The 22,670-nt window shown below is 32.6% G+C and overlaps 3 protein-coding genes across 5 annotated transcripts; 1 reads left to right on the top strand and 2 right to left on the bottom strand.

The window, feature by feature from the left end:
* Positions 1-5,687: 5,687 nt before the first annotated feature.
* Positions 5,688-11,215, bottom strand: LOC130995618 (uncharacterized). Of its 3 annotated transcripts, none has more exons than XM_057920974.1 (4): positions 10,982-11,215; positions 10,740-10,834; positions 9,737-9,813; positions 5,688-6,135 (listed from the first exon to the last, which is right to left on the bottom strand). In XM_057920974.1, exons 1-4 carry the CDS (start codon positions 11,069-11,071, stop codon positions 6,062-6,064), a joined length of 336 nt encoding a protein of 111 aa, XP_057776957.1. In that variant the 5' UTR covers positions 11,072-11,215; the 3' UTR covers positions 5,688-6,061. The 3 variants fall into 3 exon arrangements, with proteins under 3 accessions (XP_057776957.1, XP_057776954.1, XP_057776956.1); XM_057920971.1 differs by lacking the exon at positions 5,688-6,135 and adding an exon at positions 8,845-9,145 and having other exon boundaries at positions 10,982-11,196; XM_057920973.1 differs by lacking the exon at positions 5,688-6,135 and adding an exon at positions 8,845-9,136 and having other exon boundaries at positions 10,982-11,196.
* A 3,433-nt stretch (positions 11,216-14,648) lies between these two features.
* LOC130995617 (uncharacterized) lies at positions 14,649-15,325 on the top strand. The gene has a single exon (XM_057920970.1). The coding sequence runs from the start codon at positions 14,764-14,766 to the stop codon at positions 15,175-15,177; it is 414 nt and encodes a 137-aa protein (XP_057776953.1). The 5' UTR covers positions 14,649-14,763; the 3' UTR covers positions 15,178-15,325.
* Positions 15,326-15,709: 384 nt separating this feature from the next.
* On the bottom strand, positions 15,710-19,746 carry LOC130995616 (65-kDa microtubule-associated protein 8). Its single transcript, XM_057920969.1, has 11 exons — positions 19,276-19,746; positions 18,984-19,187; positions 18,241-18,498; positions 17,929-18,141; positions 17,604-17,759; positions 17,374-17,533; positions 17,144-17,295; positions 16,978-17,065; positions 16,763-16,836; positions 16,254-16,328; positions 15,710-16,145 (listed from the first exon to the last, which is right to left on the bottom strand). Exons 1-11 carry the CDS (start codon positions 19,360-19,362, stop codon positions 15,822-15,824), a joined length of 1,791 nt encoding a protein of 596 aa, XP_057776952.1. The 5' UTR covers positions 19,363-19,746; the 3' UTR covers positions 15,710-15,821.
* Between the last annotated feature and the right edge of the window lie 2,924 nt (positions 19,747-22,670).

Below are 22,670 nucleotides of genomic sequence, written 5' to 3'. Positions count from 1 at the left end.
GACGAATCTGCTGTGGTGGTGGGGGAAGGCGAGGCGGATCCGGTGATGGTGGTGGAGAAGGGCGACAGGGCGGTGGGCGGTGGGGAAAGGCAGGGGAAGAGGCGACAGAGGGCGGTGGAGAAAGAGGTGTGGTGGTGGAGAAGACGACAGGGCGGTGGTGCAGATCCATAATTTTTTTATTTTTTATTTTTATTTTTCATGTGTCAATTTTCAGTCATAATAGGCGCCATGTCAGCTCGTAGCTTCACCGGAGCAAAAAAACATGAAAAAATTGTTCAACCCCTTAAATTCATGGAATTTTTGATATAAAAAAAAAAGTTCATGGAAAGTTTGGAAATCCGACCAAAGTTCATAATTTTTTTGCCTAATTAACCCTTAATCCTACAAATTAACTAAATATCAGCATATTCTCCTTCTCCAAGGAAAAAAAAAAATCAAATAAGCATATTCCATCAATAAACACACACACACGCACATGTAAGATAGTACTATTTTATTTCATTTTCACTTATTAAAATAATATCCCATCTCATATTTTTATACGAACCACACAACACCACCGCGCATCACATGATTCAAGTTAGTATCATACAGTAACAACGAAAATCTATACTATATTAAAAGAGGAGTTTCCAATTTGAAATCAATTTCAAATTGATTTTAATGGTGATTTTGTAAATAATGGAGAAATTAAAGTCATAAATTTTGCAAAACTCAAATCTATCTATAACCAAAAAATTCCATTATTTTCAAAAAAACGTGTTGCATAAAAAATGGAGATGATGGATTGACCATATTTTCATTCTACTTTTTATTATTTGTTTTTTTGTTGTAATTTCTTTTAAATTATTTTTCGGTTTCTTTTCATTTTGAGAATTTTTGTTTTTTCTACAAATTATGTATTTTTATTAATTAAATGTATTCAATATATATATCAAATTAAAGATCATGACAAAAAATTTAATTTGATAATATATATATATATAGAATAAGTTTAAAATATGAATTTTATTCAAATTAAAAGTTTCGAAGTTATTTTCTTTTCTCTCTCCTTTCTCTTAGTATTTTATACTACAAGTTTTTTTGAAAAGGAAGTTAGCTCTTTCAAAAAAAACTTGTCTTTATTATTTGTGTTAAAATATTTTGTGAAATCATGGAAACATAATTTTGTGTAAATGATACAAATTTTATTATGAAATACGGGAAGTATATAAATTATCTCTTTATTTATTTGTTAAAATTCTATGAGGCATTTATAATTTTTTTTTTGTGTTGTAATTTATTTTTTTTGTAGATAGATACAAATTATGGAATATTAACTTTATAAGTTCAATACAGTATTTTTAGATTCTCACTGAAAATGTAGTTTCCAACCATATATAGATATGCGTTTACACAATTTTCATAAAATATTTGAATCCACCAACTATATGTCTTACTCCCTCCGTCCATGATTCAGTGCCCTGTTTGGCCTTTAAAAAGTGTCCACAATTGAATGCCCTGTTTTGCTTTTTGTACCCTTTTACTCTCCTACTTTTTCTATATTTACTACCCTTTGCCACTAATGGACCCACCTTCAAACACCTTTTTCACTTTTATATTCTATATTTACTACACTTTATCACTTTATCACTTTAGTCAACTACCTTTATCACTTTAATCAACTACCCTTATATTTCACCACAACACCTTTTTCAGCTTTCTTAAGCTCCGTGCCCACACCCAAATGGGGCACTGAATTGTGGACGGAGGGAGTACAAGATTTTTCATAAAAAAATTAAAATAATAAATAAGTGCACTTTTATTTCAAATTTGCCAACTTTCATAGTATACTTTTTAGTTTAGATATTTCTCAATCTGCATTTTTTCAATTCAAAGTTCTTTTCTCATCCTTAGATAAAAATGAACATAAACAAATTATATTAATATGTTGAGTTTTTGTTGAAATGGCGAAAATTTAAGAATTGTTTTGTTTTGGCATATTTTTCATCCTTTACAATAATTTAATTAGGGAGCTTAAAATTTGCCTTATAACTTCATTAGTTAATACCAAAAAATTTCAATATTAAATATTGACATATGTTAATATGATTAGGCAATATAAGGTCCGACTCGAATTTCCTTTTCCTTTTACCAATTTTATTGAAATTTGATAATAAAAAAAAGGGACACCTGAAAATTTTCATGACCAAAAAATCAAAAGAGAGACAACATAATTAAATAAAAAATCGACAATGAGTAAGATATCTTTATTTAATTTTTTATATAATTCAAAAGTCATGCAACAAATTTGAAATTGCATTGTAACACTATTGATATTCAATATATTTTGTGGTGAATTATTATCTATGTTCCTTAAGCGTGTATTACATATGAATGAGATGACACGGATTTAAGAAATGGTTGGTAGATAATGTGTTGACTGTAAATGAATGGTTGTGGTTAAAAAGAGAAAAAATGAGGTCATGTCTCAAAATGAAAGTGATACACTCTTATGAGATAGACGAAAATAGAATATGTGATACATTCTTAGGGGACAGAGAGAACATATATATTTTTGTATCACCATTACAAATTCTATATGTAAATTTTGTATTTTATTTGTATGTAAATTTTATATTTCAAAATACGTAATTTTTCATAAAAGACCATATATTAGTACTTTTACATAATTTATTTTTTTAAGTTATAAATTTATTATGTCCGTGCATCGCACGGGAGTGCGTACTAGTAATAATAAAAAATAAGATGCGGTTTGGGTGCACATCCAGATTGGGAAACATTTAATTTGTAAATTGTAGTAATAAACACTAAATTTATTTCCACTAATGTAAAAGTGAATCTGCCAGCCTGATACCCATTAACAGAAAGCTGCTGCTGCTGCTGCTGTGGGACTACTTCTCCACAAATACATCCCATCTCATATTATTATGCCTAAAAGGAATATCGCCATCGACCTACATTAACATTTAACATGACTCATCATATAATACGCTACTATTTTTAAATAATTAATTCATTCCAAATGTACGACTATGTGCCTCTAAATTTGATTATTTTGTTGGAGTAATACTTTGTAAATTGCTACACTGTGACCAAATTCTAGTTTACAAAATCTTCTATACATCCAACTGTACCGTACATTCTGATTGACCCGTGCCCAAATTCTGACCCGCATGTTAATTCAAACCCGCATCCTAATTCAAATCATATAAATGATACTATTCAGTTATACAAATGACACTATTTATAATTAACACTATTCAATTATATAAATGACATTGTGACATTTTAAAATATTATTGTGTCATTTTCAATTTTATAGTGTCATTTACAATCTTATAGTATCAATTACAGAAAATGTCATTTATATTTTTGAATAGTGTCAATTATACACGCTGTCATTTACTACAAAGTTATAACGTCATTTACACACAGTGTCATTTGTATAACATAATAGTGTCAATTACAGACAGTGTCATTTGTATAATCGAATAGTATCATTTCCACGATTTGAGTTAGGATACGGATTTGGATCAGAATGCGGGTCATATATTGGGTACGGGTCAATTCGGGTGTACGGTACACCCAGGTGTATCCAAGACCACCACATTCTAGTTTTAGATATTAAAAATATGTTGCTAAAAATTATCGAGCTTTTGATTTAATTTAATTTTATGACAGACTAATTCCAATCTAAATTTAAACTTATGTGGTCAAGATAAACTGTACAAAGTATTTGGAGCTTTTTTTTAAAAAGAGAATTGCAAAGGAACTTGTGTGTGAGGTTCAATGGAAGCCTAATTAAGAGTATATTGTTGAGTTAAGGGGGCCGTTACTTGAGATGGAACAATTTCAAATGCAAAATCATGTTAAATTAAAAATTCAACAATTTAGTGGCATTTTCTATTTGTGATATGCAAAATTAGAATTTAATCAAAGTTAAGTAATTTACATGTTATCATCCCTTTTTATTTTAATTGTTTCCAATCTTGATCCTAGTTGAGATAATATATGCATTATACTCCCTCCGTCCCAAACGAAATGTTCTATTTCTTTTCGACACGGAGATTAAGAAATGTGTATAAAGTAGATAAAGTGGGTTGGTGGAAATTATTTAAATATTAAGTATAGAGAGAGAGTGTATTGCCAAAAAAGGAAACAGGACATTTCGTTTGGGACAGCCCAAAAAGGAAAACAGAACATTTCGTTTGGAACGGAGGGAGTATTAAGAGAGTGTTTAGCTGAGCTAAGTTTTTAAATTTTGCTTCTACAAACATGTGTAATTTGTTATTTTAGTACGTCTTTAAAAAATACAATTTATTTTCATTTTTAGACATCAATTCACTCACAGTAAAATGAGACCACTTAAAAAATACTATTTATTTTTCATTTTTAGACATCAATTCACTCACAATAAAATGAGACCACTTCTCAACTCATACACATTCACCTAACGTTTTGTGCCATAAAAAAATACTTAGGAAACCAAAAAAAAGTATAAGATATTTAGGAATTTATAAATTCTAAAATAAATTTCAAGGGGTTCAAGATTTTAAATACCACCTTTTAAAAGTAGAGTGTTTAATAGCCCCACATTAAAACTAATTCTTTTGTATACCAAAATGAATTAAAAGACTAAAATACCTCTTACGGGGTCCCTACCACTTTAATTTCCGCGCAACATGACACGTGCCCACGATCATGGACATGATGGACACGATTATAGGCACGATGGGCATGATCGTGTCAACCATCGTGGGCACGTGTAATGTTGCGTGAAAATTAAAGCGGTGGGGACCGGAAGGGGTATTTTAGTCATTTGGTATACAAAAGAGTTAGTTTTAAAGACGAGCTTAAATACATATCACTTTTAAAAGATGGTATTTTTTTATAAATTTGCGCTTTATAAAGGGGTTCTAAAATAAATTCCAACGGCTTATTAGCTTTCAAAAGAATGCATTGAGCAGCTATACCCTTGAAGAGCTACAGAAACAAAACAAACTTTATCAGATAAAAAGACACAGTTCATCGAACCATCTTATTTTTTCATTATTTTATAAGCAACAATCGATTTACAAAAATAACTTTATTATATTTTATTCTCTATAATTTATAAGCTCAATTATCTAATATTTTCACAATTTATAAACTATTGAAATATTGCATCTCTTGACTGTTAAAACATCTTATAAGAAAGTATAAGACAAGTTGACAAAATCTAATTTGAATATCTACTAGATGCATCTAAATTCGTCACTATAAGCTAATTTGGGAATTATAGGGTATTAAAATCATCCTAAGTGATCTAAATCTCCCGCATCTAACTTTGTCACTTTAAGCTAATTTAGGAATTATATGCATTAAAATAATCCGAAGTAGATCTAGATATCCCTAAAGCCAAACGTATCGAGAATCATATTGTGAATAAAAAAAAATATTTTTCATCTCTCTCTCTCACACAGACACAAAGAGATTGAGTAGCAAGCCAAAACGTGACGCGCGTTCGAAATAAAAGGCGAGATAGATGATTGAATCGTAGAGAATATAGGAGTGGGATTGATAGGGTGGCCACGAAGATCAAAAGCGAAACCCCATTTGCTTAAAGAGGAAAAGCAACCCCACTTCTTTCCTTTTCCAGAATTAGATATTCTCGCATCAAAATAAATAAACACAAGAAACAAGGATTTTCTTCCTCAACATTCCATTTTCTGCCATGATAATTAACCAATGCCATGATATTTATGTGGCCTATATCGCCCAATTGAAATCTCCCTAGTATTTGTTATTTCCCAACATCATCCAATAACATGCAAGGAAAGCTACACCCTACAGCTAATAACATTCACTAATCACAACACAAATTAATAATATAAGCTATATCGATTCACCAACAAGCCAATCTCTGTTTAGACGTACCGTTTGAGTGATATATTGGAAATGTCAACTTCTAGCCAGCGATTAATAACAGCCAATCTATCCTCCATCGAACGCCTATTGCCCAACTTGCTCTTCCAACTCCCAGAGGGCATCTCAGTGTTGCACAACTCTTTCTTCCACATCAAGTAGCCGTTGATGAAAGAAATGTGCGAATTCGCTGCAGCATTTCTGCTTTTACTAAATCTGGCACATAAGCTGGATACCAAAATGTCAAATTTAAAAGATGAAAGCAAGACAAAAATGAACATATTGATAAAAATCACCTAGCACTTGAATCATACTAGGAGGACCTTTGATGCATCTAATTAACTCCATGGGATACTCTAAGATTACTTCAAGAAATTGTAATTCACTGGCTGACTTTTATGTGGATTATAAATGATAAAATTTATAAATTGATTCCATTTATATTTTGATACTAGTACAAGGAAGAGAACAATATGCAATATTTCAGCTTTGTAGGCGTGATGCATAATTATGTGTTACCCAACTAGTCACTTAAGTCCAATATTTTGTAAGTTTTTACAAGTTTCACTTATGAAACGGTTCATCTTCAACCAATCTCCACAATACGTATTGGAGTGACCACGGAAGAATTTATGCATTTTGTAAGGAAGCCAAACATTGTGATCACTACCAAAAAATGCGGCCTCCACTAAATGACTAACAAAAGGTATTGTGCAGTCTTCAGTTGGAAAATCATGACAGAAAAACATGCAAGGGAAAATAAAATATCACCAACTAAAAAGAGGTTAGCCCATGATAAGCAACTCCCTTATGCCCAAAATCAAGTACGGAAACAGGACAATGTTTGCCTATAGTTAAACACCACCAAAGGTCCTTCCCAGTTTCTTCTCTCAAAACAATGCCAAACACATTCTTATCTTACTATAGTTTACCCAAGATATTCAATTTTTTCATACCTAATTTATCTTTCTTATCCAGACAAAGGTCATCCAAACCTTCGACGAGTTCTCAATATAAGAAAACTATGATCTACCGAATTAGTTTCTCAAAACATGGCCAAGCATCATTAAATTTTTACCTAAAACATTAGATTTTCCGATACTTAATTTTTTCTTTCTTCTCCAACCAAAAGTCATCCAAACATTTCAGAGTTCTCAAAATAACCATTGACAAACAAAAAGAAGCTCTATTCTAAAATATTAAAGCCCAATCTAGAAGTGCATTTATACTTCTTCCTCTAAGGAGGATCTGTCCAGAGACAGAGAGTCCCTTGAATCATGACTGATGCAGCCCATTCCACTCTCATAATCAGGCTTTTGATAGGGGTTTTCTAAGAATCCGAATATCACATTGATATAACCATGTACATCTCAATAGATATGCTAAGATATGATACCTTACATGTTGTCTATGACTCTATGTGCAAGAACATTGCAAAACGAAGAATACTTGAGTTTTGTTTTGTCTACCCTTGCTGATATTTTGCTCGTGAATGTTGTTTTTTATTTTGTTTTTAGGACCAGAACTATCATGACGAAGCGTTTCAATTTTGCCCTAAAGTAATGCCGAAATATGTTGTAATCCAGTTAACTAACTATCCAAGGAAAGACAGATCTTCGATACTAAGGTTTGTATAAATTTACTATGGTTGCAACAACAAGTGCTGTCAGTGTCATTCCAATTAAATGTCTCAGTCAAATTATAGAAAATTAGAAATAAAGTTAGGTCAAACAGCAAACTCATTTTTACTGGTTTTTATTTCATGTTTTAAGTTTTAACAAAATCAAATAAATGTTCAAACTTGGAAAGGATACCGATCAAGATAAGAAAAGATAAAGATATTATAACTCAAAACCCGTATACTTAGTTTCAATTAACATTATATATTATTTTTTAAAGTGAATACTTTATAAACTGGATGCGTCGAACCAAAAGCCAACCTATCTGACTAGCAACCTGTTTAAACTGGCATCAAGGCCTGGATACAAAACCCATCAAATAGCCGTTGAGAAATGATGTCTAGAGCCACCTCTTTCGAAGATATATTAATTCAGGCTAATAAAAATCACAAATCCTATAACTGCAAGGTATATCAAGTGCTGAATGTGGTTATCAACATTTTTCTCTAGATCAACATCGAATCATTTACCAGTTTTTTCTTGGAGCAACATTGAAGCAAAAAATAATGTAGTGCTAACTACAGAAGACAAAAAAGGCAGGAATTACTGCTAACAGGCTGCTGGTGTATTAGCATGCCTTAAAGCATAATTGGAGCTAGATATAGGTGGATTATAGTAAATACTTGAGCATCGATATTAGGTGACTGTGAAAGCTTTAACTTGCAGCATTATCCTTTGAACTCAAAAGCAGAGAAGTAGATAAAAGTTTCAACCTAAACCTTTCGAGTTAATTGGGATTCCATAGTGAAAAGAGAAAAGGAAGGGTAGGTTCTCAGAAAAGGAATGTTGAAATGGATTTTATCCGTGTAAAAAGCACATGCAATAACTTCTATAGAAACTGCTGCCTGTAGTTTGTTTATTTGCTCAAGAGTATCCAGAAAGTGTGGTATAGAGTAGTCATAATAATGATAGCTACATGTGGCAGGAGGCATTCTTAAGTTTTTCAGGTAAAAGGGGTAAGAACTAATAAGAAAAAGACCATCCATCCAATATTCATCATCAAAAATTTTCATTCAACAATATTCCTGAAGAACTCTCAGAAAATGGAAATTCACCAGTAACAAATGATGTTAACAAATTTAGCCACAAACTGTGCACATAAGAGATATCAACTTTTTTGCATGGTTTTTTCAGGATAAATTTGTACTGTTTGTTCTAGGTCTAACTTCTTGTTTTTCCGAAGTTTCACGTGGAATAAATGTCAGAAATGGTGAACATGTTTCTCAACTTTGGTTGAGAAAAAAGCAAGAAGATAAAAAAACCAAGAAGATTTGGGTGAGCATGTTTCTCAACTTTTAATATATGAGAACATGTTCTATAATTTAGACTAAAGTACCCTATAACTATTCAATACAGCAATCATACACTTAATAGTTAGAACCTTAATTGCAAAGCCTCTGCCAGTTTACCCCTGACATGTCCTAAAAACTTCATTGATGAATCCTAGCTTGCCAGTAGATCTTTAATGTGTCAACATTTGTTGAATGTTTCTGGCCATGTTCAAGCCGTCCACATGCCTGCTATGTATGTACTCTGATTCCTGGGGTTTTCTGGTGTTTCTTTGGTCATAACCAACATCAGGGGTAAATCAAAGAAGTTGCATTTAATTTTTATTTATAGGCAATTGTATAGATAAACTGTGCTGACTATCAATATTTCAGAGTTAGTCATAAATATTCTGAACAAGCTGCAAAAAGTTTATCATAATTATTACCATTATAAGATGATTTAACAAAAAATAATGATTAGTGCCTACTAGAAAAGAAATTTCGTTCTCCGCAAAGTTGTTGATATTTCAATTTATAGAAAAGACGGTATAATAATGTTAATATCAAAGCTAAAAACTTTAAATTCCCTCCTGTTTATCAATCTGGATTATAGTATGTTAATGAGGTCCATTACATTTAGCTGCCTCCAGGTTTGAACCACATGCAGATAATCAGAATCTAGAAGTTGTGTGTGTATTATATTCACAATAAGCTAAATGCAATACAATAAGAACATTGGTACTTTAAACGCACATCTTCAAAAGATAGAGAATACTAATTCAATCCTATTCATACATGTCCTCTACGATAATAAGACAATCCTTGAAACTTAAGAAGCAACCATTAGTACATAAGAACACAAATGAATGAGGAGAAACCCACCTCTTCCTTTTGGAGTTATGAAATTCACAAGTTCATCAACAGTTACATTATCCCTTCCCTTCTTCCTTGCAAACTCCCTGTCAAATAATAGCAGAAAAAAATTCAAGCAATTAATGCAGTAAGCCCACAAGAGAATTTGAAATCCATGATTAAACTAGAGTTGGGAAGAAAAAGGAAGATGGAGAAGGATAAATGAGAGACATGATGGCTAAGTAATAGAAAATGTAGTATTAAAGAATGTGACATTCCTGCATTTTGACAATTACCACCATAAAACAAATCAAACCTAAGCCCATAGTTCAAATATTGACTGACTCAATAACTCAATTCTTCCATGAGTCTAGAAGAATTGCTGTCTAACCAATAAAAATGATAAAAATGTTCAGAAGAATAGGATAAGGTACATGTAACACTCTAAACTATTTCGTGGGATCAAACCTAATGCTCAAGTTAACTTTTAATGCTTTACATGTCAAAACATGTAGATTGCATTAGAGTGTTAATATCACACTAAAAAAATATTCATTAATTAAATATTTATACTTACCACATGAATAACATTTACTAACACTTCAGAATATATTAACATGCAATAATAATAAAAAAATCCCAAAATTAATTATTAATGACAGATTTAAAAAAATAACATGAGCTTAAATATACGTTCAAAGATCTAAACAACAGTTTGGTTTTATAGCTCTGAATTCAATTAAACTATAATGTGCACAGCAGGTGTGATTTAAAACCCTTTGTCCAAAGATTTGTCCCATAAAATCCGTTTACGCTGACTTAATCCCCTCCCCCTTTTAGAATGAGAAAAAACTGAAGTTATTTCAAACAATTCACATGTTAATTTAATTCGTCCAAGTCCCTAATCTTCTATATACCTGACAATGTGTAACAGTGTGCCTCAAAGCAATAAAAAATCGTTGATAAATGATAACTAGGCCCAAAATGTCTTTAAATAATCTAAACAACAAAAAAGAGAAGGTCAGAGCAGAACCTGCAGAGGGCTTTCATCTCATCTTTCCAGCCACATTCCACGAGCCTCTCTAGTAATACTTCCTTCAATCGCTCTTTTTCTCCGCTCTCCACTAACTAAGTAAGAAATCACCAATTGATCAACAAAAATATCTATCCAAATCTCCAAATTCCTAAATTCTGTCTCAACAGTTCATTTGGTCAAAACTTGCAAAACAGTAAACAAATTTCTGTGAGAGAGAAGAATAAAAAGAAAAGAAAAACCTTTAAATCGACTATTTGTTGAAGAGTCGACTCCATTTCTGCATCCAGAGTCGGTGGGTGTTGAATTGACGCGTTCCTTCTTCCGAGCATATGAAATCACAAACAATTGAGCTCCAATGGACTCAACAAATCTTTTGCGACTATCTGATAGTAATTCTTACCTTCTGTTATGGATAATTTAAGCTTCCAAACTCTCACTTGTTCTCTTAATTCAGATTATTTATTTATTTAATTTTTTTTAGGGGAATTTATTTAATTTTTTTTAGGGTTAATTGCCGCTAAATTCAAAAGCTTTTTAAAAATTCGTGATATTCTCACCAACTTCAAAATCGGCCTACAAATACATGAATTGAGAATCCGTTCTTAATGTTCCCAAAATTATTAACTCCGGCGAGATGAGGTGGCAATCACTGATTATGTGTCAAATACATGGAAATTAGGTATTACATGTCATTTTTTAATTTTTTAATAATCTTATTTTAATAAAATATAATAATTTATTAATAAATTAATTTACAAAAAAACAAAAAAAAAACCTACCCCATCTCTCCCATCTCTCATCCCTCTCCTCGATCTGCCGGAACAAGGCCACCCCGACCACCACCTCCCCAAACCCCCAGCGCCACCTTTCTGAAAACGCCACCCCGACCACCACCTCCCAAACACAGCAGCCGAAGCCCAAACCCCCTTCGCCACCTCCTGAGTTGCCGCCGCCAAAATCAAAGAAGAAGACCTAGGGCACGACGATGAGGAGGGAGCGATTTAGGCGATAGGGAGGCCGAAAATCGAGGGAGGCTGCGTGAATTGGTGGTGTCTAATTTTGAGGAGAGAGGCGGTCAAAATCGAAAGGAGAAAGGCGGAGGTGGTCAGTGGCTGTCTTATTTGCAGAGGGAAGAAGGAGGGTGGTCGGAAAACGAGGGAGGCGGTGGCTTAGTGTGGTGGTGTCTGATTTGGGTCCTAGGGCACGACGAGGAGTGAGAGTCTAATTTGGGGGTGGCGATTTGCAGATGGCGGTCGTCCTAGGGTAAGGCGAGGAGTGAGAGTCTGATTTGCAGATGGTGGCAGCGATTTAGGGAGGAGTGCGATGCTGGGCGTGGCTTCGAGTCCAGTGATTTCTTCGAGACGAGTGCGATCCTCCGTTGTCCACCACCGGCGATCTGGTTGTGGAAGGAGCAACGGTGGTGGCGGGGTGAGGCCACTGACCTGGTTCTGGTGAGGGGTAACGGCGGTGGCGGCGATTTCAGCAGCCCCATTTTCTTTTTCTTTTTTTTTCTTTTAGTTGGAAATTAAAACGACGTCGTATTGTTTTAAAAAAAACGACGTCGTTTTCTTGCACCGCCGACTATGCCACGCTGTATTTACGGTAGTCCACGTCACCTTCAATTTGGGGGTATTTTTTGATTTTGGGAACATTAAGAACGGATTCTCAATTCATGTATTCGTAGGCCGATTTTGAAGTTGGTGAGAATATCGCGAATTTTTAAAAAGCTTTTGAATTTAGCGGCAATTAACCCTTTTTTTTAACTACATATACTTTCTTTCGAGAGAGGTTAAAAAAAAAACTTATAATTTGTTTTTTAAGAGGTAAAAACATATAATTGGTTAAATACCTATGTTTTAGTCCTTGTTAAGTCGGTTAAGCTACCCACCCCTCTATTAAAAACTTATACTTGTTCTCTATGCTTTTCTCGAAAAGAGTTCAATGTTTCCGAAAGCAACATAAAAACAAAATAATGATTCCTTATACTTCTAAATTACAGATAACTAGTACGCCTCCGAGTCACAATATATTTATTTATTTTAAATTTTTAAATTGTGTAGAAATATCAAAATGTAAATTTTTATGAGTTAGATTAATTGATAATAAAAAAATATGTTAATTTAAATATTAGTATTTAATTTATAATAGTCTGCAATAACAATGTTATCAACTTATTGCATATAATATTAAATTCAATGAGTATTGTATATTAATAATAATAATAATAATAATAATATAATTATTATTATTATTATTATTATTATTATTATTATTAAATTTATAGATTGTAAAGCAAATAATTTAAGCCAATCTCATACGCTAAACTATCAATATATAACAAAATTAATAACCGTCGTTGAATCTAATAATTTTGGGCTCTTAAAAGTACAAACTATATTATTATTAAAAGTTCATATTTAAATAGTCCAAAATTAATTAAGGAATAAGGAAAAATATGAATAATATAAAAAAATATAAGAAAAAATATGCTTATATAAATAAATAAATAATTTATACATATAATTAAATAAATTTATAGTATAATATTTTAAATTATAATTTTAATATAAATAACTAATTTTTTATTTGAAAATTAAAATTAAAATCAATACAAATTTCATGTAAACTTTTTTGAAAGGAAAAAAACATATTAGAATCAATAATTTTTTTTTCACCAATAAACAGGAAAAAAAAATAAAGAAAGAGTACGATGTTCAACATTAGAGATAAATTAGAGCAAATAATAATTAATTTTGACACTTGAAACGATCATAAATTATTTATTTTAAATTTATTTTCTTATAATTTATACATCAAATTAAACATCTTTTCATAATGTTTAGTTTAATCCATATTGAGTATTTTTTTCATGAATCAAAATTAATAGTACTTTTTTTTTGGAAAATAATTAAAATAGAAAGAAAAAAAACCCAGAGAATTTGGAGGGAAAAATTATGAGGAGATAGAAAAATTGGAGGTAAAAAAACTTCTCTTTCATATTATATACTCCATCTGTCCACGAAATAAGTATTCATTACGAGACGACACAGATTTTAAGAAATGTATTGTATGTGGTGTAAGTGGAATAAGGGTCTCACTTTTTAAATGTATTAATTAAGGGATTATGTGGGGTACACTTGCCAAAAAGGAAAATGGACACTCATTTTGTGGACGAACTAAAAAGGAAATATGAGTACTCATTTCATGGACGGAGGGAGTATATAGATAGGTTAACAACCAAGCATCATAGTTTTTAAATTACAAATACTAGTACTATTTTTTATTTTGATAATACAGATATTAGTAGTTTTTAAGTGGTATTCTATCATCTCCCGCATATATTTCAGATAAAAAAAAATCAAATGTGTGTATTGTGAAATCTTCATTCATATATTAATGTGTAAATTATATTAATACTTATATTTGCATCCGTGCAATATACACAAAAAATATTTTATATTTTTATAAAATTAATATCAATTCAATTATATTTATCAATATAATAAAAAATTAATTTTAACTGAATACATTTTAATTTAATATTTAAAAAAGTAAACAATAAAGAATTATTCAAAATAATAAAAATAGATAGAATGAAAAGGCAAAAAATAAAAAAGATGAAAGGAGAGATTTATTCAAAAAAGATGAAAGGAGAGATAATTTTTTAATTTTAATTTTTAAATAAATATAATTTTTCTATTTTAAATCAAATATTTATATAAATTATTTAAAGACCTCAATTTTGAAAAAGTTTGGATTTATATGTAAACTAGAAACATTTTTGAAAAACGACACAATTATTATAATTATTTAATTAACCCATGCAAATATAATAGATAGTGTCTTGTCTAAATAAATAAAAAATTAATTATGAATTTTAAATATAAAGGTTTAGGGCTAAAGCTAACTGCAATGTTGTTCTCATACCGTTTTCGTCGACCAAATCTGCTATTTCCCGCCAAATTCCGCCCCCATCAACACAAATTCCCATCATCGTCACAGCAGGCAAAGCATCCCTACAATGGCAGAGCAAGAGGAAGGAGAAAACCCTGCCTCCATCGACGAGCTGCACAAGCTCGAGATCCCGACTCGACGAGTCAAGAACATCATGAAACTCGACAAGGATATCAACAAGGTCAACTCCGAAGCCCTGTTCCTCGTCGCCTCCTCCACCCAGTTCTTCCTTCAGTTCCTCGCTGAGAAATCGGCGCACGCCGCCGTCGAGAAGAAGAGAAAAACTGTAACAGTCGAACACATTCGACTTGCTACCAAACGACACCGTCCGACTGCTGATTTTCTGCTCGATTCTCTCCCGATGCCTCCTCAGCCGACCGAGAAGAATCCACCGGGGGATCGTGCTAAATCGCGGCCAGATAAGAAACCCGTTCCTTTCGCCACTCGTTCAATTGATGCTTTCTTTCAAAAGACTACTTAAAATTTCTGTTCCTGTTAGGGTTTGATCGTGGAGGGTGTAATATAATTGAAAAATTATCGTGCTAGGGGATGTTGTTGGTGATACTCATTTCGAGTTGTTTCTATAACTATGTCGAGATAAAGTTATGGAAGTAGTTTATTCAATATTATATTGCTTACTCTGTTTAACTAATCCTGTGCAATCGTGATGATATTAGACTTCAGAATTTGTGAAATCTAAAACTGACCATCTCTATCTGTGCACTGCACATGATGTTTTAGCACTAAAGCCATAAACTGATGACACAACTGACTTAACTCAACACAACACTCTAATATCCTAGTGTGAGAATGTTGTGAAGTGGTCAAATTTTCTGTCTGGTTGGGTGGTGTTTCTGTGATAAATCAGTTCAATATGTTCCAGTTATACTGATTTAAATTAGGAAGTATCTGTGGCATGTGATTTGCTCAACAAAATTATATTGCACATGAAGAAGACTGTACTTGTTCTGTTTGTGAAATGCTGCAGAAGATTTACAAATGTAAGCTTTAGATCCGGTGAAAATTATCTGTTTAATTTATTTCTGGGCACAACTCTTGTTCATACTATCAGAGAATGGAAAATGATTATACAACTGAATTAATCATCGACAGACGCCCATTATCCTAGGGTGAGAAAGGGCCAGAAAATGACGAGACGACTGAAACTGTATCGTCTCTGAGATGGTAAGAAAAGCCTTTCTGACTATATGCCCTTTGTCTGTTTGCTTTCTTTCCTCCCTTTATGAAAGATATGCCTTGACTTGGTGAGTTGATGCTGTTTGGTCCCATGGGCTGTAAGCCCAGGGAAGATTTTCTATTTAGAGGGCTTGCACTTCCAAAGCCTCCATTTAAGCTTTTATCAGAAAGACGCCGACTGCTGGTGCCAGGCCTTGTTCCAAATGGGCTGTCAGGCTCAGTTACGACTTTGGTTTGTACCTTCTTCTGTTCCTGCATCAATGATCACCATTGTATATTTACATAAGGGAGTCTGGACTGGAGACATTGAGTAAATTTGCTACTAATGAATGAGAATGGAAAAGGTTTTGAAGATATTACCCGTTGTCTTTGTTTCTCCTCTTCCTTTTCCTTCCTCAACATATGGTACTCTTCAAGCATTGCCAGTAGAGGAACCTGAAGTCCGAATTTTATTTGTGAGGATGAACCCTAACATATTTCTAGTACAATGTTTTATTCAGAAACATTGCAAAGCTGAATAATGAGGCATAAAAGGCTCTGGATTCTGTGAATGAAATCAAAGTTTGGTTCCTTGAAAACTGAGGAAGTGCGTGACTTTGTAATAAAAACCAACTGAAGTGAGTATAAGTTCTCTGGAGAGTGTTTTCGCTGCTGAAGAGTAATCTGCCTACTCAATTTGCCACTATACTTTCATCAGTTTCTATGAATACTATATCTATCACAGCTATCCAAGAATGGATCTTCACTGTCCACAATTTTATATATAGGTAAGTTTTACTTGTTATATTCCCTGATCACATGTGAAGAAGATACATACTCATAATGCTCACAAGAATGATTCACTGAAGTAGGTATTCAGAACAGTATACCTCATCATATAAGAAGACTTTCTTTCTTTCATCTTCCCAATCCTTAGTCTTGGATATCAGCAAGTCCACCAAAGCTGCCAGGAGGATGAAACACACGAATTGCATATGGTTATCGACCTCTTTAAACTCATTCAGTTGTTTTAGCCCTTCATTCTAGTACAAACTGATTTATCATTAAGTCTACTTGAAAGTATATCATGGAGATGACTTTTAACCTGGTATCTTGTTGACCATCACTCTGGCACGCTCAGCCCTTTTAAGGTTCTTATGAGCACCTCTGCTAACCGAATAGCGGTTTTCATCCTGAATTGGGAAATTAGTAGCTAAGGTTTTCTTTCTGAGAGTTCTTATTTATTTAAATGAAGAAGAGAAGAATCTGACCGTGCTGTACTCTTCTAACCAAAGCTCCTCGTCACGTGCCAATATCCACTTTTCAACCTTCTCCATGATCACCTTCCTGCTAGCAGCTTCTTCTTCAGCTCTTGATATCTGTTCATCCACGCTTGTGAGGAGATCAGCATGATCGATCTCCCCTTTTATAAATTACCATGGGTCAAATTGTGATATATGAGCAATAATTAAAAATTTTCTTTCCAAAGATTCAGTCTAACCAGAGTCTATTTGGTTGATTATTTTTTCCATCTCTGATCTTGATGGTATTTCCATGTGTGATCTTCTGCATATATCCTCAAGCTCTATTTGTTTCTTGAAGAAAAACTCTTTCATCTTGCTTGCTTTCAACTGATCCAGTCTCTTCACTTCAGTCTCAGCCTTGAAAAGATTTGTAATCAACTTAAACAATTTTTGGTGTAAAATTCTAGAGAATTATCAGAAGGCATACCTGCTGCACCATGTCAAGAGTAAGGCTTCCGGGAGTGGATATCTCCGCTGAAGCCATAGATGATAGATTGGCAACGTGTAGAAATTCTTGACGGTCTTTATAGGGTGTATCCATGAGACTCCACAAATCAGACAATGCTTTACCAAGTTGTTGCAGCTGAATTAATAAATCAACCAAACAGAGTTATTATGTTAGATGTTTGCAGTGACCATGTCTAGCAAAGTCTATAGTCTTATCGTTCTGTGTACATTCCATATATGAGTCTATTGTGATATGGACCAGCTCTTACTCAATGAAATTGCACAAGATATGAAAAAGTAATTACCTTGTCAAACCGTGTTTGTTTTTCTGATTGGAGGGACTTCACTGTGCTATCAAGCTTTTCCAGGATACCGTCACTAATGTTCTTTGACAATCCTGATAATTCGTTCAAGCTTGGGTGCACCTTTGTTATTATCAATGAAGAATCCATTCCTAAAGTGGCTGACAAATTTCTGATTGTGCTTATGTAGTTTTCCATCCTCTGTAGTCTGTCACTCTTTGATACGGATATGAGCATGCAAGAGAACAGTTACAAGTGATTGGTTTCTCAATTTATTTAGCCCCTAACAACATACTTTAATCACAGTACTGATACCTTCTCACTGTGAAGTCTCTGAAGCTCATTTTGGAACTCCTCAAGTTTCTTAAGTGAAAGATCATTCTCATTGACACAAACAGGTGATGTTGAATCCTTATACTCTGTTCGACCTGCGATCTCTGCAGATATTTTATGAATTTGCCCTTGTACTACTCGGAATTGCTTTACTCTCTCTTCTTTTCTTAACTGCATCTCTCTCAGTGCTGGGGTTATAGAATTTAGCTGCTCTTTCAGCGTTCCTGCCATTTTCTCTGGCTGTCATGGACGGAAAAGGTACTTGAATTAATACACAACAGTATTGTCCTGCTAAGATCCATAATAATTGTTTGCTGTTTCTCCTGCTAAGATCCATAATAATTGTTTGCTGTAATGTAAAAATATTAAATGCCGAACTTCCTTTTCCAGTAATTCTACATGAATAGATTTTTTTTATGAATAGATGTTTTGAATCAGTTTACAATTACATAATTACATACAACATTTTCAATTTTGTTTTTTACATTATGCTTTGCTTGTCCCTTTGATATTCATGCAGAAAGCATTGAGAGTATTTTTCATGCTTCAATATTTATTTATCTATAATCCATGTGACTCGTGTCCAAGAGCTATCAATGTTTGGTTACTTGGTATACAATTTTTGCGATATTTGTCTACGAAATATTGGTTCTTCCAGGATACAATACTGAATAAGTTGCTTATACATAGGTTTTGTTTGTACTAATTTGTAGGATATATCTTACCCTTCCTGGCAGTGATCTTTCTCCAAGTGACAGGAGGAGATGAGTAAACTCAGCCTCGGACTCTGCAAGCTGCTGATGTAATCGAGCTCGTGAAATGTTAGCTGTGTCAACTTTTCTTCTATAAATCTCGAGGCACTCCTGTTCGAGTTCCAGCAGAACCTTTTCCCGCTCAAATTTGTCCTCTCCGACTTCATCCCATATGATCTGCAAGCCAAGAAGCTCATGTTATAACAATCTGGTAAGCAAGCTGATTCATCACATTGTAATAAGTTGAAAATACTTAAAGACATGCCTGTAATTCTTGTAGCAAGTAGCCACACGACGTCTCCAACAATGCTAAACTTCCCATCCCACCATTTGATTTCTGTAAGGATCCCATCAAGAGAATCCTTTCTGATGAGATGGAAAACGAGAGGGAGTACGCCTTAGCCTGACTTGAGAGATAGCAGTCGTTTCCTAGAAGCGACTAGTATTGTCTTGTACCGCAAGAGCAGTTTTAAAAACTAGAGAGATGGAGGGACCATAGTGAGGTGGGACTTTGGTTTTGGGAGTGAATATTTGCTTAAAAGATAAGGTTTCACTGGTGGGTGATAGTGAAACTTTAGGTTCAAGGATCCTTTGTTGCTTTTGATCTTCAAGGTTTCTCTTCCTACTTTACTTTCAAGGTTAATTCTAGTGTTTTTTTTTGTCTACAGATAAAATAATGCGTTGATTCTCAACTGTGTCATCACAGTTGAGCTTCTAATGATTGTGAGATTTCATCACTCTTTATTTGCTTTAAGCAGGACTTGATTCTCAAGCAAAGCTCTCAACAAAAAAAAAGGGGGAAAAGAAATGGTATGTCATCATATATTTTGAGAACCTTGTTATTAGATTATCATATGGGATTACTAGATTACGCTCTCATGCTTTTAACCTTTATTCTCTAATCATATTTAAGTTTTGCAATTAATCCACTTTTCTTGCATTATAGTATTGGAGAGGTACTGTGAGTCCTCGCCAATAATAGTCATGAATAAAAAACCACTAGAATCTGTCTCGGTAATTCTTTTGTTAGTATGATAACATTTATCTCTCACCTGCATTTTGTATGAGTAACAACAAAAAAAGAACAAATATTTGGGGTTGATGACGAGATATTCTCCCTATTTCTCTGGACATAATGATGACAATAAGATTAGTGATGCCTTGTCCAAAAAAGGACATTTTACCTTGACCAATTTTTCAGGGATTTCATTAGAAACAAAATTACTACATTGATTTAATTCTAGAATGCTTGGTAGCATTTCCTTGTCACTAAAGCTTTTGTTAGGTGGCGCAGGTAAACGAGAACGATGCTAAATCGTGGTTTTATTTTTCCAAATCCAACATGTTTTTATATCATATATTACACGTGCTCACATTTTTTAGAGTCACAATTCACACGCTTACAGTTGCACACATTAAGTGACTTAAACCTCCAACTAGGGATGGAATTGAATTGAAGCGAATACTACTATATTCTGTTTGTATTTGTAAGAAATTTACATATTCGAATCAATATTCAAATTTTCTTTTGAATCTTATTTGCAATTTGAATTCGGTTCGTATATTAATTCGCAAATATTCGTTTAGATTTTTTAAAATGTATTCTAAATAATTACAATTTGAAAATTCATACTATTCGATTTGATTCTAATATATTCGATTTGCAATTATGAAGGCGAAATTTTTTAAAACAATATTTTAAATAATATAGAGCTATATCCAAGCTTTGATTATAACTTTTCTTTTTCTCATATGCCTTTTTATTTCAGTAAATCTCCACAACTTTTAGGCAACGGAATGCTAAATTGATTAAAAATAGTAGAATCTACACTTTTTAAATGATTAATTATTGTTTTTAATGGAAATGAAATAATAATAATGAAACAACTTAAAATGAAATAATAATGAATGAAGAAAGTATGTTTTTCTTTATTTTACTTTATAACTATTTTCTTCTTTATTTTTTTTAAATATAAATTTAAATATGTTGGTTAATATTAATTATATATATATATATATATATATATATATATATATAATATTTTTGAATATTGAATCGAATATAATGATTTTGAAACCGTATTTGATAATTAATACAAAAAGTTATTTGTATTTGTGTTTCGAATTATAAAATCTCAATTTTGAATATCAAATATTTAAATCGAATATCAAATTGAATCATCTTTATTTAATTCGTATATATCTTTACCCAAACCTATTAATTAGAAGAAAAATATATAATTAATTAAACTATACTTATTTCATTCGTATACATCTCCACTCCGAACCTATTAATTGAGATAAAGGTATCTAATTAATTAAACGCTATACTGCACTTCCTCGCCACTCACATTTTCGTAAGAGGTAGTGACACGTTTACAATAAATATTGTACGAGTGTTTCACAAGTCTAGAGTCAAAATAGCTCAAATCATATCATAATTCCAATAACGTGTAGGGTGTTGGTCGATTGGGACTACACAACAGTTGGAAAACTTAAAATGTAGTATATTTTTGTTGTCATTAACGGAGAATTATATTTTATTTTTTGGGAGAATGAACAATAATGAATAAATCAATAAATTTTATGGATAATTCGATAAAATTTATGATCAGACATACTCCCTTCGTCATAATTAATAGTATTCCATTCGTGCTAATTTAATAGGCCACAAGGCCTGATCATATATATTAAGAAACAAATAGTTTATAATAAAATAGGAGAGAGAGTAGCCTTTTTTTAAGAATAAATTTGTGAGAAAAGTAGGAGAGAAAAATGAAGATATTATTTTAAAGTGAAAGAAGAGATAATTTTGTGGAGCCACAATGATATTTATATATAGGGTCGCGTTCTACAAAAACAGAACTTATACAGGAAAATCAGAAACATTGAATATTGCAGTTAATGTTGTTGAACGTACAAATAATTTGTTGAACTTTTGGGGACTAAGGGGTTCGATGGCTGTTCATGTTCAACAAAATTCCGCGTTGAACGTTAAACGAACGAACGCTGACCGTTAGATTAGACAAGATCAACGGCTGAGATTCCGTCTCCTTTCTCTTCTTAGAACTTTGCCCTATATATATAGGGGTGGGCTATAATAAAAACACATCTTTTTGTAAAAACTAAAAACGGCTGAATTCTATGTAGAACACGTATGAATTAGTTGTGTAACTGTATGAATTAAGCCAATTCATACGTGTTCTACATAGAATTCAGGACCTTTCGCAATTCATACAGTTACACAGCCAATTCATACGTGTTCTACATAGAATTCAGCCGTTTTTAGTTTTTACAAAAAGATGTGTTTTTATTATAGCCCACCTCTCTCTCTCTCTCTATATATATATATATATATATAGAGGATGGCTAAAATAAAAACACTTCTTAAAATATAAAATATAGATAATTTTCAGCCATTAGATCATCAAGATCTACGGTTGATTCGTAACTCTGTTGGATGAATTCGTGATCCTGAGTTCGAATCTTAAAGGTAGCAAAAATTTATTTTTCACAATTCGTAACCCTGTTGGAAGAATTCATATGTGTTCTACATAAAATTCGTACATTGAAAAATATTTTTATTTTTATTTTAAGAAGTATTTTCACGGTAGCCCTTCCCTATATATATATATATAGGGAGAGGTTCAAGAAAGAACC

This window comes from Salvia miltiorrhiza, chromosome 7 (assembly GCF_028751815.1).
Source record: "Salvia miltiorrhiza cultivar Shanhuang (shh) chromosome 7, IMPLAD_Smil_shh, whole genome shotgun sequence".
In the NCBI taxonomy this organism is placed as follows: domain Eukaryota; kingdom Viridiplantae; phylum Streptophyta; class Magnoliopsida; order Lamiales; family Lamiaceae; genus Salvia; species Salvia miltiorrhiza.
Note: the sequence above shows the minus strand (reverse complement) of the source record. Positions and strands in the feature narration are given on the sequence as shown.